This window comes from Hypanus sabinus, chromosome 5 (genome assembly GCF_030144855.1).
Source record: "Hypanus sabinus isolate sHypSab1 chromosome 5, sHypSab1.hap1, whole genome shotgun sequence".
Classification (NCBI taxonomy): Eukaryota; Metazoa; Chordata; class Chondrichthyes; order Myliobatiformes; family Dasyatidae; genus Hypanus; species Hypanus sabinus.
Window position 1 is genome coordinate 29,506,932 of NC_082710.1, and position 17,302 is coordinate 29,524,233.

Consider the following 17,302-nt stretch of genomic DNA (forward strand, 5'->3'; position numbering starts at 1 on the left):
TCTCAATCCTCTAAATTCCAGACTCACTATTGAACAGCGTGGAATTATCTTTCACCAGTAGGTTTGCACTGGTGTCAGAAGGTGCCTCAACTAGATTTTCTTGAGCATTATAGGGATGGTAATCCATCTTGCCCCCAACACCCATTTCCTGAAAAAATTACATTTAAAAAATCTGTTCATTCTTTTTATTCCTCTTTTCCTCTCTCCCCTTCTGTTTAAAGGTGCAATCATTTTGCAAATAGCAGCTTGGATTTGACCCATTGTCTAATTAAAGGGAATGCAGAACTGAAATCGCATTTTGCCAGATTTCCACGTTTCTGGGCAGAAACTATTCATTGGCAAGCTGTTCCACTTTACAATCTGTTCCCTTCTGGTAGCTTTCACTAGACAGAGAATAATGATGATTTCTGACATGGGGCACTCTTGTTGAATGTGGTGTTTGGCTTGCTGCTGCTTTTGGGAGAGATAAATTCTATCTCATGCCAATTTAAAAGAAGCTGCTCAATTAAGTGGTAACATCTAGCTCTGCTGTTGTATTGCAAACATTAGGAATCAAAGATTTGAAAGGAGTATTTCAGACAATGTTGTGAGAAAGGCAATCTCATCACATTCTGAGCTTCTCTAGAATACTTTGTTAGATAGTTAAATGGTGCCTTCATTGGAAAGTTGAATTGTTTGGTCAGAATAGTCTGTGGTTTCATACACTGCTTAACTCTGGTTGTAAACTCAAGTGACAGAAATGATTATTAAAAAGAAAACTTGAAAAATTTTGGTGAGCAATTGCTGTAAAACACAAAATAATTCAGCAACTTTAGAACTGCCGTGCCACACAGGCAGATTTTCCAGATTATTAGATGTTATTCCTATCTTAATCTTTTTTTTGTTATTGCAATGTAGTCTAATAAAAATTTCAATGCATTCAAAAAGAGTGCGGGATCCAAAATCCAGCGAGTTTAAAGAGAGTGTAGGCACTGGGCTGCAGTGGATGAAAAGGAGTATGGGAGAGGTTATTTGTATGTTTAAAGAGAGTACAGGAACAGCACCCAGGCAAGTTTGTGAAAAATGTTGGAAACAGGTTTGATAAATTCATCGGGAAAGCTGGAAGCAGGGCCTTGTAAAGTGTATAAGGAGTGTTGGAGGCAAGAACCTGGAGAGTTTATAGAGAGCTTGGGAATAGAGGGTGTAGATGAATCTTCATCTGGTAGACCAGAAACTGAACAATCGGGGCTTCTGAAAGATTATCAAAGTTTAGCTGCACACAGCTTCATACTTGGTTACTGACTAGTTTACCAAGATCGAAGTTAACAATTTGATACATGGAGGTTATTGATAGCAGAGGCCTTAGTATAATTCCTTATTGTTTTATGAATGGCCAATTTCATGTGTAAACACTGAAAATATTTGGAGGATTATTGATCCCATAAACAAGGAACACTAAATAAAGCAGGAGACCTTTCTAGGGCTTTGCTTGTGTGGTTGGGGGAAAACATAAAAGTGCAAGTATCATATTAAGGAATTCAAAATGAAGTATTCTATTACACTGTTAGACTCCAGTGTATATTTTATTTGGCCCAGCTCTGCCAATGATTGGTCTTCTGTAGTGTTTGTATGTCACAATTGCTAATTGCTGTGTTATTATTGGAAAATTAATTTGATCTGCGGAAGTAGTTTCTAACTTTTAAAATGAAAAATAAAAATCTCAGAGAAAATACTAAAAATTTTCTCTCTATCCATCTTTTTGATACTGATTGCAAAGTAAATTGGGGGAGGGGTTGTAAAAAGAGAAGGTACATTGTGTTTATTGAGCTGAAGGAGCACCAGATTGCTTCCAATATGACTTCATATGCGTGGAGCGTGTTTGTAGCAAAAGATATTTCAGCTGCCAGGTAGGAAAATATGCTAGTATATATGACACTACCAATTAACAGAAGTATACAGCATACAGCAGTATTCTGATAGATCAGGGGTAGGCAACCTACAGCCCATGGGCCAGATCTGGCCCATAAGCAAATATTGGGATGCTATGCTTATCCGTCCCGCGAGAGATTTTTTTTTCCTTATTCTGAGTGTTTCACACGACCACACTGATGGACATGCATGGCGTCTTGTTACACTGGCCCCAGGTTCCGTTTCGTTCCAAACCAAACACAAAACATATGAATGACGGGAAGGCAGACTACCTTATTAATATGTATTAGATACTCTCCGTACATGCACAGGTTTTCAGATGGGATCGTTCAAGTTTGTAAACAGAAACAGCGTCACTATGTTTTAACAAGAAATCCACGCTAAATATCCAGATATTTACATGTGCTACAATACTTGTTGAATAACTTGCGTTTGGAAATAAAATTGAAGAAAAAAATTCCAATAGCAATGAATGAAAAAAACGGGAAGGTAGACACTGAGTGCTGAAATTTCCATGACTGTTGGACATTAGATTACTTCTTCATCGAGCAAGCTGGGAAACCAGTTTGTCTCATTTGCCTAGAAAATGTTTCTGTGAAGAAGGTGGGAAATAACAGGTGACATTATGAGACCCAGTATAAGTGGAAACTTTAACAACTACTGGGGAAGCAAGGAAAGATGAAGTTGAGCAAATAAGCTAGTTAATGTCTTGCTCTTGGCATCAACAAGTCTGACACCCAGTATTGAGAAGCTTGCAAGCAACAAACAGCATCAAGTTTCACATTGATGTATCGGCCTTGCATTAAAATTTTCTTTTTTATTTTACTTAATTTACTACCATTCAGTGCATCATGTTCATACGTTTTATGTTAAAAGATTCTTTGTCCTTTTAATAGATTCAAAAGCTGCCTTGATTGAAATAAACTGAATTCTTTGATTACTAATTGGCATCCTTGGTTAAGCACAAATTATTTTCTAGCATGCGTTATTCATTAATTTTAGTCAAAACATAACTAGATGTATTTAAATGGATAATTCCCATATTTCAAGTTTTTTATGGCATTTATCTGGCCCACCACCGTCCACCCATTAATGCACGATCCAGCCCACAGAGGCAAAAAAGTTGCCGCCCCCTGTGATGTTCTACTATATGCAATGCTGTTTGGATACTATTGACCTCAATGACCAATTAACATCACATTGTAACCTCTTTACAGAACTAGCATTTTGTTGCCAAAGGTCCTGCAGTATCATCTATTTAAAGGCTTGACTGCAAAGCTTCATTCAAACTTTTTTCTGTGCAACTTTTGGTTACCGTGAATGCAATCTGTGTCACTGTTGCATCATGGGGAATCCTATAGACTTAGCAGCACAGGTCTTAATGCAGCATAAAGGAAGAATAAGAAGAGGAGATATACAGGTAGGCAAAGGCACATATTCACATTGCCTATTAGATTCTGCCAAGGAACAATGAATTGAATTAATATCTTGTTCCTTGACAGCATTTCCCCAGAGCTTACCTTAGTGTGTACCAAATAACACTATAGAATGCACTTCAATCATAACTACCGCCAAAGTGTAGGAGCTGAATTCCTCAAGTTATTTAGGATGCTTAGGCATCCTCTTGTTGTGGTCTATACATAAGTAATTATTAGAAGTTCAATAATGGAAGTTTTGGCCTGTGAAAGAACCCTGTCCTGGTTTTATTTACCCTTTCAATGGATTTGGAAGATTTTGTTGAGGTAATGCTGGTGCTACTTCTCCACTGTTTTGAAATGCCTGCTGCAGGTAGGCCACTTCTCCAAAGTGTGCCTGAAGACAGGGATTGCTACTGCCATGTAGAATGTAATTTTACTGCAGAAGTTCAGGTTTCATCTTCAAATATTTTTCTTCAGTTGGTTTGAAAATGTGCTGGTGCACCTGAGGCAACAATGAATTTTGTTATTGATGTCTGTCTGTGCTGAAAGATAGCTCTTGACGTGAAATCATCTGAATTTGCTCGGGGCTAATCACAGACCTTTATTATTGAGGGTAGCACAATTGGAGGCAGTTGGGCAAGGATCTATTTTACATTTATTTCATGCAAGGACCATTCTCTTATATTCTTCAGCGAACAAGTCAACAAAGATTTGTCTATCTATCCAAGCATAATCTGCATATGCAGTTGTTAGATCGAGTTTGTAGGGATCTTGGTTTAAGGTCACAGTAGCTGTTTAACTCTATTTGCCCTTTCCAAACTAGAGAGTTTACATCAGTTGGCTTTCTACTTTTATATCAAAAAGGTCACCAATATTTTGTCATCAAAGAGAGTAGAATTCTTCTTGATTTTTTTTGGAAAAGGTCAGCAGCCAGCATGATGCACAATGGTACTAGCTGTATTCATGTTGATTTGTGGATGCCACATGAGATTTTGAATGCACCGTAGTGTTAAGAATCCTGTAATCTCATAGTCATGGTTTATTCACCAGTGTACTGAACCCTGCATACTAGGGCTAACGTCTTTCCATGTGATCTTGACTCCAATGACAACCCATATGGACCGAACAAAAGCCATGCTCCATCCATAACTTGATGTGTCCAGCAAATTCTTGCATTATATGGCAGTGTTTCAAAAGATTTCTTATGAGGCTACAAAAGATCAGTGATATGAGCCAGCCCATGTCAGCAGCTTTTGCATAGGAATCTCTGTTTCTGTTACAGGGCAGTCATGGAACAATTTTTCAGACTGCTTTTGATAAAAACATTCCCAATTCCCAGAAAATCTAGTAAATGTGATTTGCTAAAATATAGTATAGTATTTGTATTTAAGGTTTAATAGAACTCATCTCTACAAATGATGTTCACTGCATCAAATATTCAGTAGTTGGATTTTAATTAAGTATGTATTTTATCATTGTGGGAATGCCATATGAACATTCATAAGTAAAGTGGCTGCAGATATAACAGGATTGAATGTGTGTATCATTTTGTGCTTTGGTCCATTGAAGCTGTAAGGAAATGCCATCATAAATATAAATTGTAGCACATAAAACACTGATCTAAACTGCCACTTAATTACTGACATGGGAACAGGAAAGGTAAGTAAAGATTTGAAAAAATATGTTTTGATTTGGATTTTAATGCCGCAAGTGTTCATAGTGTTATGGCTGAAGGTTGATGGATGGTGTGTTTAAACTGTGTTTTCACTTCATAGTCCTTTTGTTGTAATGCATTTTTGTCAGCTGGCTCACCTAATTTTAAAAAAAAGTCAAAAAATTCTGAGAGGCTATGTCTTTATTTAATAAATTCTTGATTGGAGCCTCCCCTATTCCCATTCTTGATTTGGGAACCTTAGAGCAAAATTAGAATTTCTAATTTCATACTTAATTGTAATTTTAACAAATTTATGTTAACAATACAGTATAACTTTGTTAGCTTTTTGTCATGTTCTCTATTTTGAAATAGAAGTTCCAAGAATAACATTAATGCATAACTGGATAGGCATGCTTATGCCTACAAAGCCTGTTTCTTTTTAGCCATTAGAAAGGTTCTTGGAATTTGGCCTGGTAATGTTCTTGATACTGAAGTATAAGCTGTTATATTTAATAGCCATAGTGAATGTTCAGACAGAAAAAATTCAGACAAGTTTGCATTCTTAAACCTCTCCAAGTTATTATAAAATTGCAGATATTAACCAGTTCGTATTTTATTTCTAGATCGTTAAACTGAGAAAAGATGTAAAGAAAGCAAGAGCCTTAATCATCCGGAAATTATCGAGAAACATCATCCAGCTAAAAACAAAAAAGTTGGTAACTGAAGAGAACCTTTTATATCAAACTCAGAATGTCCCAGATATTTGCGGGGAGGCTGGGAAAATGAGGCTACTGTAAAAGTGCTGTTATAATGGGAATTGTTAGCAAAATCAGGAATGTGGAGACCATGTCAAAGGTAGATGTAATGTTACGTTCTATTTCATTCGTATTCTGTAGGGCATTTGGCCAAATCAACAGGTGAGCTAGTTCAGAATGAGAACATTTGATGGCTCATGGGAATAGGGAATGGGTCATCAGGTATGAGCATGCCGAAGAATTTGACGATAATTTCAGTTTGGGGTGAGATACAAGTCAGCGTTAATGGGATCTGTCTTTGCTCAAGATTGGAGTGAGAGGCTGGGTTTAACAGATAGGAAGCTAAATAATTCATGAGAAAGGAGGAGGGTGCATTCCTGCTCTTTGCCAGATGAGAGTGCTAAAAAGGAAGTTTCTTTACTTGGCTGTTTCGAACTCTATTTTTCTATTCCAGGATTTCCCAGGGTAAGGAAAATTTGCAGGCAACAGTTAACTTTAAGCTTTGAAAGGCGTTTTGCAAGTCTGATTTTTGATGTGATAATGAATGTCATACTATGTATGCTGCCTACATCGAATACCGTCAAAGGACCACATTTTAATTTCAGAAAGCATTCCTTATTTTTAAGCTCTTTGCCTATCATAGGAGGGAAAGGTAAGGGCAGGGGAATTAATAATCAAAATGGCTACTTTTCCATTATTTTTGTATCAAAAACATTCTTGTATATTTTGACTTGAGTATTTACAAGTTTTACATAGAAAACCTACAGTACAATACAGGCCCTTTGGCCCACAATGCTGTGCTGAACACGTACGTACTTTAGAAATTACCTAGGGTTACCCTAGTCCTCCCTTTTTCTAAGCTTCATGTACCTATCCAAGAGTCTCGTAAAAGACCCTATTGTGTCCACCTCCACCATCGTTGCCAGCAGCCTATTCCACGCACTCACCACTCTCTGTGATTTTAGGGAAAAAAAAACTTGCCCCTGTACCTACTTCCAAGCACCTTAAAACTATGCCCTCTCATGTCAGCCATTTCAGCCCTGGGGGAAAACGCCTCTGATTATCCACATGATCAATGCCTCTCATCATCTTATACACCTCTATCAGGTCACCCCTCATCCTCCGTCGCTCCAAGGAGAAAAGGTCAAGTTCATGCAACCTATTCTCATAGGGCATGCTCCCCAAATCCTTGCAAATCTCTTCTGCCTGTTACGGACTCAGCAACAATGAATATATGAGTGAGGCAGAGGTTTTTATAACAAATAAAACATTTATTAAACACTGAAAAACAAACCCCCAAAAGTAAACAAATCACTAACGTAACCAGAAATCAGCTGCTGTGCGGCAGCTTAAACAAAGCGATGTTGCAAAAGCAGTTCTTCAAAGTAGTACTGCAAAAGTTCAAAATGCTTACATTCCGTTAAAGGAGAGACTTTTTAGACGATTTCTCTTTCACGTCATGTTGCTGCGATTCCCAGTCGAACTACTTTTCCCACGGAGAATTTACGAAGAAGGAAAATGAAACTGCTTAAAGGCACTGACCTTTCCTTTTACATAACTGTTCCCAATCCTTTCTGCTATTTTGCAGGGATTAACACGGGGACAGCCAACGAATTCCTTCCGAATAAGGATCAAACAAGGTCGAAACTATTTCACCGTCGAAATCGACTTTCCTCGATCTTTTAGCTCCCGAACTCTGATCTTCACTCTCCACTGATTTTTAACTGGCAGTATTATAAAGAAACTGCCAGCAATGACCTTTTAAACTTTAGGCATTAAATAAAACTCCATCTTTCAACCAATCTGCGTCATAATATTGAACCACGCAGTGACATGAAGTCAAAATGGCAAATCCAGCCACGAACTACCCCTCCTCACAGGGAGGGGTCCTCCTTTTATACCCTGTATAAAAAAAACACCTGTCACATGACCTCTACTGACGGGAAAATGACATCACTCCACCATCACAAGACCACGACCTTAAGCTCAGTATAGCTTCAACATCTGTCACGTGACAAGTACACCACTGTCACGTGTCACAGGTATGTTACATGCCCCTTATCTATAGTTTCCACATCCTTCCTGTGCTGAGGTGACTAGATCGAAGCACAGTATTCCAAGTGGGGTCTGACCAGGGTGCTATATAGCTGTAGCATTACTTCTCAGCTCTTTAACTCAGTCCTACGGTTGATGAAGGCCAATACATCATATGCCTTCTTAACCACATAGTCAAACAGTGCAGCAGCTTTGAGTGTCCTATGGACTTGGACCCCAAGATCCCTCTGATTCTCAACACTGCCAAAAGACTTAGCTTGAATATTATATTCTGCCATCATATTTGACCTACCACAATGAACCACCTCACACTTATCTGGGTTGAGCTCCATCTGCCACTTCTCAGCTCAGTTTTGCATCCTATCAATGTCTCACTGTAACCTCTGACAGCCCTCCACACTATCCACAACACCTCCAACCTTTGCGTCATCAGCAAATTTACTAACCCAATTCCTCATCCAAGTCATTTAAAAAAATCACGGAGAGAAGAACACTGAGGCACACCACTGGTCACTGACTTCCATGCAGAATATAACCCATCTACAATCACTCTGCCTTCTGTGGGCAAGCCAATTCTGGATCCACAAAGCAAGGTCCCCTTGGATCCCATTCCTCCTCAGTTTCTCAAAAAGCCTTGCTTGGGGTAACTTATCAAATATCTTGCTGAAATCCATATACACTACATCTACTGCTCTACCTTCATCAATGTGCTTAGTCACATCCTCAAGAAATTCAGTCATGCTCGTAAGGCACGACCTGCCTTTGACAGAGCCATGCTGACTTTTCCTAGTCTTATTATGCCTCTCCAAATGTTCATAAATCCTGCCTCTCAGGATCTTCTCCATCAACTTACCAAACACTGAAGTAAGGCTCACTGGTCTATGATTTCCTGGGCTATTTCTACTTTCTTTTTTTGAAGAAGTGAACAACATCTACAACCCACCAATCCTCCGGAACCTCTCCCGTCCCCATTGATGATACAGAGTTCATTGCCAGAGTCTCAGCAATCTCCTCCCTCGCCTCCCACAGTAGCTTGGGGTATATCTCATCTGGTCCTGCTTACTTATTCAACTTGATGCTTTCCAAAGCTCCAGCATATCCTCTTTCTTAATGTCTACATGCTCAAGCTTTTCAGTCCACTGTAAGTCATCCCTACAATCGTCAAGGTCCTTTTCCGCAGTGAATACTGAAGCAGTGAATACTATTAACATACTTGTGGAATGCCTTGGGATTTTCCTTAATCCTGTCCACCAAGGCTTTCTCATAGCCCCTTCTGACTCTCCTAATTTCATTCTTAGGCTCCTTCCTGCTAGCCTTATAATTTTATAGTTCTCTATCATTACCTTGTTTTTTGATCCTTTCCTAAGCTTTTCTTCTTGACTAGATTTTCAACAGCCGTTGTACACCACGGTTTCTGTATGCTACCATCCTTTCCCTGTCTCATTGGAACATACCTATGCAGAATGCCACACAAATATCCCCTGAACATTTGCCATATTTCTGCCATACATTTCCCTGAGAACACCTGTTCCCAATTTATACTTCCAAGCTCACAAGCTCTCAAGATCACAAGACAAAGGAGCAGAAGCAGGCCATTCGGCACATCGAGTCCGCTCCGTCACTCCACCATGAGCTAAACTATTCTCTTGTCTAGTTTCAATTTCTGGCTTTTTTCCCATATTCCTTGATGCCCTGACTAATTAGATACCTGTCAATCTCCTCCTTAGAAACCCTCAATGATTGGGCCTGCACAGCTGTATGTGGCAACGAATTTCATAAATCCACGACCCTCTGGCTAAAAAAATTTCTCCTCATCTGTTTTAAATGGGTACCCTCTAATTCTAAGACTGTGATCTCTTGTCCTGGACTCACCCACCAAGGGAAAGAGCTTTTCCACATCTACTCTGACCAACCCTTTCAACATTCGAAATGTTTCTATGAGATCCCCTCTCATTCTTCTATACTCTAATGAATACAGACCAAGAGCCGACAAACACTCCTCATATGTTAGTCCCTGCATTCCAGGAATCATCCTCATGAATCTCTTCTGCACTCTCTCCAACATCAGCACATCCTTTCTAAGATGGGGCCCAAAACTGCACACATTATTCCAAATGGGGTCTCACCAGTGCCCCATGGAGCCTCATCAACACCTTCTTACTCTTATACACTATTCCTCTTGAAATGAATGCCAACATAGCATTTGCTTTCCTTACTGCCGATCCATCCTGGTGGTTAACCTATAGGGTATTCTGCACTAGGACCCCCAAGTCCCTTTGCACTTCCGATTTTTGAATTTTCTCTCCATCTAAATAATAATCTGCCCGATTGTTTTTCTTCCAAAATGTGCAACCGTACATTTCTCAATGTTGTATCTCATCTGCCATTTCTTTTCCCACTCTCCTAAACTGACTAAGTCTCTCTGCAACCTTTCCATTTCTTCAACACTTCCTGCTCCTCCACCTATCTTGGTGTCATCCGCAAACTTGGCCACAAAACCATTTAATCCATAATCTAAATCATCGATATACAATGTAAAAAGAAGAGGCCCCAACACTGACCCCTGCGGAACACCATTAGTAACTGGCAACCAACCAGAATAGGATCCCTGTATTCCCACTCTTTGCTTTCTGCCCATTAGCCAATGCTCCACCTATTCCAATATCTTTCCTGTAATTCCATGGGCCCTCATCTTATTAAGCAGCCTTTTATGCGGCACCTTATCAAAGGCCTTTTGAAAATCCAAATACACAACATCCACAGCCTCTTCCTTGTCAATCTTATTTGAAATTACCTCAAAAAATTCCAGTAGGTTGGTGAGGCAGGATCTTCCCTTCATGAAACCATGCTGGCTTGGGCCTATTTTGTCATGCACCTCAAGGTAATTCATAATCTCATCCTTGAGGATTGACTCCAATAACTTTCCAACTACTGATGTCAGACTAATAGGCCTGTAATTTTCTTTTTGCTGCCTCCCTACTTTCTTAAACAATGGAACTACATTTGCAACCTTCCAGTCCTCCGGAACTGTGCCAGAGTCTACTGATTCCTGGAAGATTATTTCCAATGCCTCCACAATCTCCAAAGCCACCACCTTCAGAACCCTTGGATCACTTCATCCGGTCCAGGAGACTTATCTATCCTTAGTCCATTTAGCTTCTCAAGCACTTTCTCTCTAGAAACCTTGACTGTACCTAATTCTATTCCCTGAGACCTCTGGCTATCAGGTATGTTGCTAATGTCTTCCACTGTGAAGACTGATGCAAAATACTCATTTAGTTCCTCTGCCATCTCCTTTAATACCCATTATAATTTCTCCAGCATCCTTTTCAATAGGTCCTATATCTACACGTGTCACTCTTTTACTCTTCATATATTAAAAAAAAACTCTTAGTGTCCTTTTTTATGTTAATTGCTAATTTCCTTTCATAATTCATCTTTTCTTTCCTAATGACTTTCTTAGTTTCCTTCTGTAAATTTTAAAATTCGTCCAGCCCTCAGTTTTCCCCACTAATTTTTGCTTCTTTGTATGCTGCCTCTTTTGCTTTTATTTTAGCCTTAACTTCTCTCATTAGCCACATTTTTGTCATTTTTCCTTTTATGATTTTCTTTTTTCTTGGAATATATTTTTCCTGCACTTATTTCTTGTAGGAATTTCATCCAATTCTGCTCTACTGTCCCTCCATTTAGCTTACTTTTCCAGTCAACTTGGGCCAGTTCCTCTCTCATACCACTGTAATTTCCTTTGTTCCACAGAAATATTGATACACCTGATACCAGCTTCTCCTTTTCAAATTTGAAACTGAACTCGATCATATTATGATCACTACTTCCATTACCTCTAGCTCCCTAATCACCTCAGGTTCATTACACAGCACCCAATCCAAAGCAGCTGATCCCCTGGTGGACTTATGGACAAGCTGCTCCAGAAAGCCATCCCGTAGGCATTCTACAAACTCCCTCTCCTGAGATCCAGTATCTTCCTGACTTTCCCAATCCACTTTCATATTAAAATCTCCCATAATTATCTTGACATTTTCCTTCTGACACACTTTTTCTATTTCCAGCTGTAACTTGTAGTCCACATCCCGGCTGATGTTTGGAAGCCTGTATATAACTGCTATTAGTGTCTTTTTACCCTTGCCATTTCTTAACTCAACCCATGGGGATTTTACTACTTCTGACCCTATGTCCCTTCTTTCTAGTGATTTGATATCATTGCTTACCATCAGGGCCACGCCACCCCCTTTACCTACCTTCCTATCTTTCCTATACACGGTGTATCCTTGAATATTCAGCTCCCTCACATCCATCGTTTAGCCATGACTCAGTGATGGCCGCTATGTCATATCTTTTAACCTGTAGCTGTACAACAAGGTCATCCATTTTATTTCTAATGCTGCGGGCATTTAAGTATAGTACACTTAGATCACTATCTGTTACTGATTTTGCTTTATTTCTATCGCACAGCGAATTTTCTTGTCCGTTCACCTGCCTGTCCTTTTTGCCATCTTTGCTGCACAGTATCTTTGACTTATTTCTATTTTCCTCTTCCTTGACCCTAACACCCTGGTTTCCTTCCCCTTGCCAGCTTAGTTTAAACCCTCCCTAACAGCTATATTAAACAATCCCACCAGGATATTAGTACCCTTTGAGTTCAGGTGTAACCCATCGTTTCTGTATAAGTCATGCCGCCCCCAAAATAGTTCCCAGTGATCTAAGAATTTGAAGCTCTGCCCCCTGCACCAGTTACTTAGCCACACATTCATCTGCTTAATTCTGCTGTTTTTACCATCATTAGCATGTGGCTCAGGCAGTAATCCTGAGATTATTACTCTGGAGGTCTGGCTTTTCAACTTTCTTCCTAGCTCCCAGTAATCTTCCTTTATGACCTCTTCTCTTTTTCTGTCCATGTCATTGGTACCAACATGTACCAAGACTTATGGTTGCTCACCCTCTATCCTCAGAATACTCTGGACCCAATCTGAGAAGTCCCGTACCCTGGCACTGGGGAGGCAACACACCATTTGGGTATCCTTGTCCGGCTCGCAGAATCTCTTGTCTGTTCCCCTCACGATGGAATCCCCTATAATTACTGCATTTCTCCTTGCTCTCTTGATCATGGCACTGGGCAGAGTGGCAGAGTCCCATTCGTTGTGGTCTTTCTCTGTCAGGTCAACCTCTCCAACAGTATCTAAAACTATATATCGATTCCTGAGGGGGACTGTCACAGAGGTGCTGTCCACTATCTCTCGATAGGTACTATCAATCACCTCCTCACTTTCTCTAATTAGCTGAAGGTCATCAAGTTGTTGCTCCAGATCCCTCACACGATCCCTAAGGAGCTTCATCTCATTGCATCTGGAGCAGATGTAATCCTGGGGGAGGCTGGGAGTCTCCCAAGGTCCCCACATCTGGCACTCCAGGCACAACACTAATCCTAAATGCATATCTCTAATGCTACTGTTGGCTCTAAATAAATAAACCTGTAACCTACCACTTTACTGTAAGACTCAACGGTCGCAGGAAGCCTCTTCCTGTTTCCGCCTAAGCCCGTTGAGCCAAAGCCCTATCACTCTGTACCCGTTCAGTCCGCTGCCCGCTGGATATGGCGGTGTTCGTTTTAAATCTTCCGCACTCTGAGGTCACGCGCCTGCACAGTCATGCCTCTTTTATCCCAAGTGGTTTGGAAAAAAAAAATCTGAACTTTTTCCCGAAAAACTGGCGACTTACTCCGTTGCCTGCTTGCTGTGATTCAGAAAGTTCCTGCCTGATAGCTTCATATTTCCTCTTACTCCAATTAAATGTTTTCCTAATTTGTCTGCTCTTATCCCTCTCCAATGCTATGGTAAAGGAGGTAGAATTGTGATCACTTGTCTCCAAGTGCTCTCCCACTGGGAGACCTGACACCTGATGAGGTTCATTTCCCAATACCAAATCAAGTACAGCCTTTCCTCGTATAGACTTATCTGCATATTGTCAGGAAACCTTCCTGAACACACCTAACAAACTCCACCCCATTTAAACCCCTTGCTCTAGAGAGATGCCATACAATATTGGGGAAATGAAAAGCTCCCATCACGACAGCCCTGTTATTACTGCACCATTCTAGAATCTGTCTCCTTATCTGTTCCTTGATGTCCCTGTTACTGTTGGGTGGTCTCTACACCCAGTAGAGTTATTGACACCTTCCTGTTTCTAACTTCTACCCACAGAGACTCAGTGGACATTCCCTCCATGACTTCCTACTTTTCTGCAGCCGTGACACTATCTCTGATCAGCAGTGCCATGCCCCCTTTTGCTCTCCTTCCTGACCTTTCTGAAACATCTAAAGCCTGGCACTCGAAGTAACCATTCCTGCCCCTGAGCCATCCGTCTCTGTAATGGCCACAACATATAGCTCTAAGTACGGAATCATGCTCTAAGCTTGTCCGCTTTGTTCATGATACTCTTGCATTAGAATAAACACATCTCAAACCTGCAGTCTGAGTGCATCCCTTCTCTATCACCTGCCTGTTCTCCCTCTCAGACTGCCTAAAGCTTTCTCTATTTGTGAACCAACTGCCCCTTCTTTGTCTCTTTAGTTCGGTTTCCACCCCCCAGCATTTCTAGTTTAAACATTCACCTGTAGCCTTAGCAAACCTCCCTGTCAAGATATTGGTCCCCCTCAGATTCAAATGCAACCTACCCCAAAAGAGGTCCCAATAATCCATAAATCTGAATCCCTGCCCCCGCTCCAATCTCTCAGCTACTCATTTATCCACCACCTCACTCTATTCCTATACTCACTGTTCTGTGGCACAGGCAGAAATCCAGAGATTGCTACCCTTGTGGTCCTGCTTCTCAGCTTCTTTCCTAACTCCCTGTAGCCTGTTTTCAGGACCTCCTCCCTTTTCCTACCTATGTCATCAGTGCCAATATGTACCACGACCTCTGGCTGTTCACATTCCCACTTCAGGATATCGTGGACACAATCAAACATATTGGACACTGGCACCTGGCAGACAAACTACCATCTGTGCTTCTTTCTTATGTCCACAGAATCGCCTGTCTGGCCCCCTAACTATAGAGTCCCCTGTCACTGCTGCCAGCCTCTTCCTTTCCCTACCCTTCTGAGCCACAGGGCCAGACTCTGTGCCAGAGGCACAGCCACTGTTGCTTCCCCCCCACCCCCTGCAAACAGTACTCAAACAGGAGTGCTTATTGTTAAGGGGGACAGCCACAGGGGTACACTCTAGTATCTGACTCCTGCCCTTCCCTCTCCTGATTGTCTCCCAAGGCCCCGGTATGACTACTTGCCTATACCTCCTATCTATCACCTCCTCACTTTTCCTGACCAGACGAAGGTCTTTGAGCTGCATTTCCAATTCCCTAACGCGGTCCCCAAGGACCTGCAGCTCGACGCACCTGGCATAGATGTGACCATCCGGGAGGCTGGGAGTCTCCCGGACATCCCACATCCACCACCCAACACCCAGAACAGAATGCCAGCCTCGCAGACATACTTCCTATTCCTATTCTTCACAAGTAACTTGTCTCACCTCGACCTGTTGAGCCAAAGCTCTCCTCTTCTGCACCTATTGTCTACTCTGATTCCCTCTACTCTTGATGCCTGTTACATTCTTCCCAGCAGTCTAATTTGCTGACATCCACACGCCTGCTCTGTCGTGCCTCAATCAAAGAAAGTAATGAAGTAATTTTAAATTTACTTTTATTATGGCATTATTATGGAATACTTCAGAATGTTTCCAGAGTTGTGTGCTGGTTTTTCTTTTAAAACTAGGAATAAAGTTGCATTGAACTTGGAGAGCTTCCTTGCCACTATATGTTGCATTTCAAACCTACCAAATAGTGAAGGATTCTGTAATTGAGTACTATTAATTTAACTTTTGAAAGTGCTTCAGTTTATCACGACCAAGTTACTGCAATAAAATTAGTTATCCTGAAGGTGAAATGAATGAGCCTGTGTAGCAGTTTAACCTGAGCCATGACCCTATCAAGAACGTGACTGCAAAATATAGGATGCACTTCAGTATCCTGCCTCAGAGAGCATGCCATTTTGGGAGGTCAAAATCTCAAAGCTCCATTTCAAGAAAGAGCAGAAGCATTGTTCCTAGTGACTCAGAGTAACCTGATCATTATTATATTTGGTTGTGGGACTTTTTAACTGTTGTGCTATCTTTCTTGCATTACAATGGTGAACACATTTCAGAAGTGTTTAATTAGCTGTAAAGCTTTACCTCAGATATCGCAAAGTGCTATATAAAATTAATCTTTGTTTATTTTTGAGTTGTGTATAGGCCTTGGGTTTGATTATTTGAAATTTCTTTATCCAATATTTTAGTGAGGAATTGAAGTAGTTGAGAGCAGTATGTTCATTAACCTTCTGTGGAGTTGTTTAAGTTGGTTTGATATTTTGCCTGTGTTATAATCTGTGATATATTTATTTGCTTTTGCTCATGTGTTCTATGAAAGAATATAAATTAAATATATGTTTTCAGCTATACAGTATAATAATAACATAGATCAGCTCAATCTTTCCAAGATGTTAGTGTTGCCCAATCCCCAAATCCAAATTTTCAAGGGTTCCATCTGAATGTTTATTAAACTTAGATTATACGGTTGACAAAAAAATATTGTCAACAAATTTTTGAGGTAAAAGTTAGATCTGACTTAGAACCATTAGATACAGGCCCCTTTCAAAATGTAATCTTACTTTAAAAGGAAAAACCTATGATCCTACTAAGTGAAGGTCACAGCCACCAATGGTAGAACAATTAAAATTGGGGTTGAGTACGAGGGTAGTCATGAATGACCACTGATCAAAAGGTTATAGGAAATCACAAGGGCAGGGAAAATAGAAGGAAGAAGAGGAAAGCAATGAGAATTTATGAACAAGTTATTAATTCCCATGAATTTGAAACTGGAGGTTCTATTTTACCAATTGAACCACAATGTGACCTCACAATAGTCAGAATTTCACAATCTGGAATGACAATAACTATCTGGAATGTACAGTAAATAATGTAGTTTGTCTACTTGTGGTTTACAGATGTAACAGAATATTAACATCGCTTAGATCAGGGTTTCTCAACCAGGGTTCAGTAAAACCCTAGGGTTCCATGAGAGATCATCATTTTTAAAAAAAACATTTTATTTTAACTTCTTACACTGTTTGATGCTGGCGCTCACCCTAGTGGGCAGTAACTGAGCAGTTTAGACCAAGTTGATTTGGTTGAGCCCATTCTCAGTTTTTGACGTGAGATAGGTGAGGCTGTTAATAATTGGTGGGCGCTATATTGCACGGATGGGAGGACAGTAGGCTGATGAGCAGTGTGTAGTGCATTTTCCAAGTATTGAATGGACTAGCCCAACTAGGGCTGTGACATCAGCCTCTCGCTCTCTTGAATTATCTCCCCCAACTTGCCCTGATGTGCTGTCAAATGGTTTATGGGAGCAAACAAACCAATGGTGTCGTTAAAAATTGGAGGGAAATTTTCATTCTAAAGATG

General features: G+C 40.5%; 1 protein-coding gene across 2 annotated transcripts in view; it reads left to right on the forward strand.

Moving 5' to 3' along the window:
* The window catches only part of srfbp1 (serum response factor binding protein 1), a 195,306-nt gene that overhangs the window by 73,734 nt on the left and 104,270 nt on the right, over positions 1-17,302 (forward strand). For both annotated transcript variants that reach the window (XM_059969637.1, XM_059969642.1), the window contains exon 2: positions 5,604-5,692. In XM_059969637.1, coding sequence (XP_059825620.1) covers positions 5,604-5,692 — 89 coding nt within the window. The remainder of the gene's footprint in view (positions 1-5,603; positions 5,693-17,302) is intronic.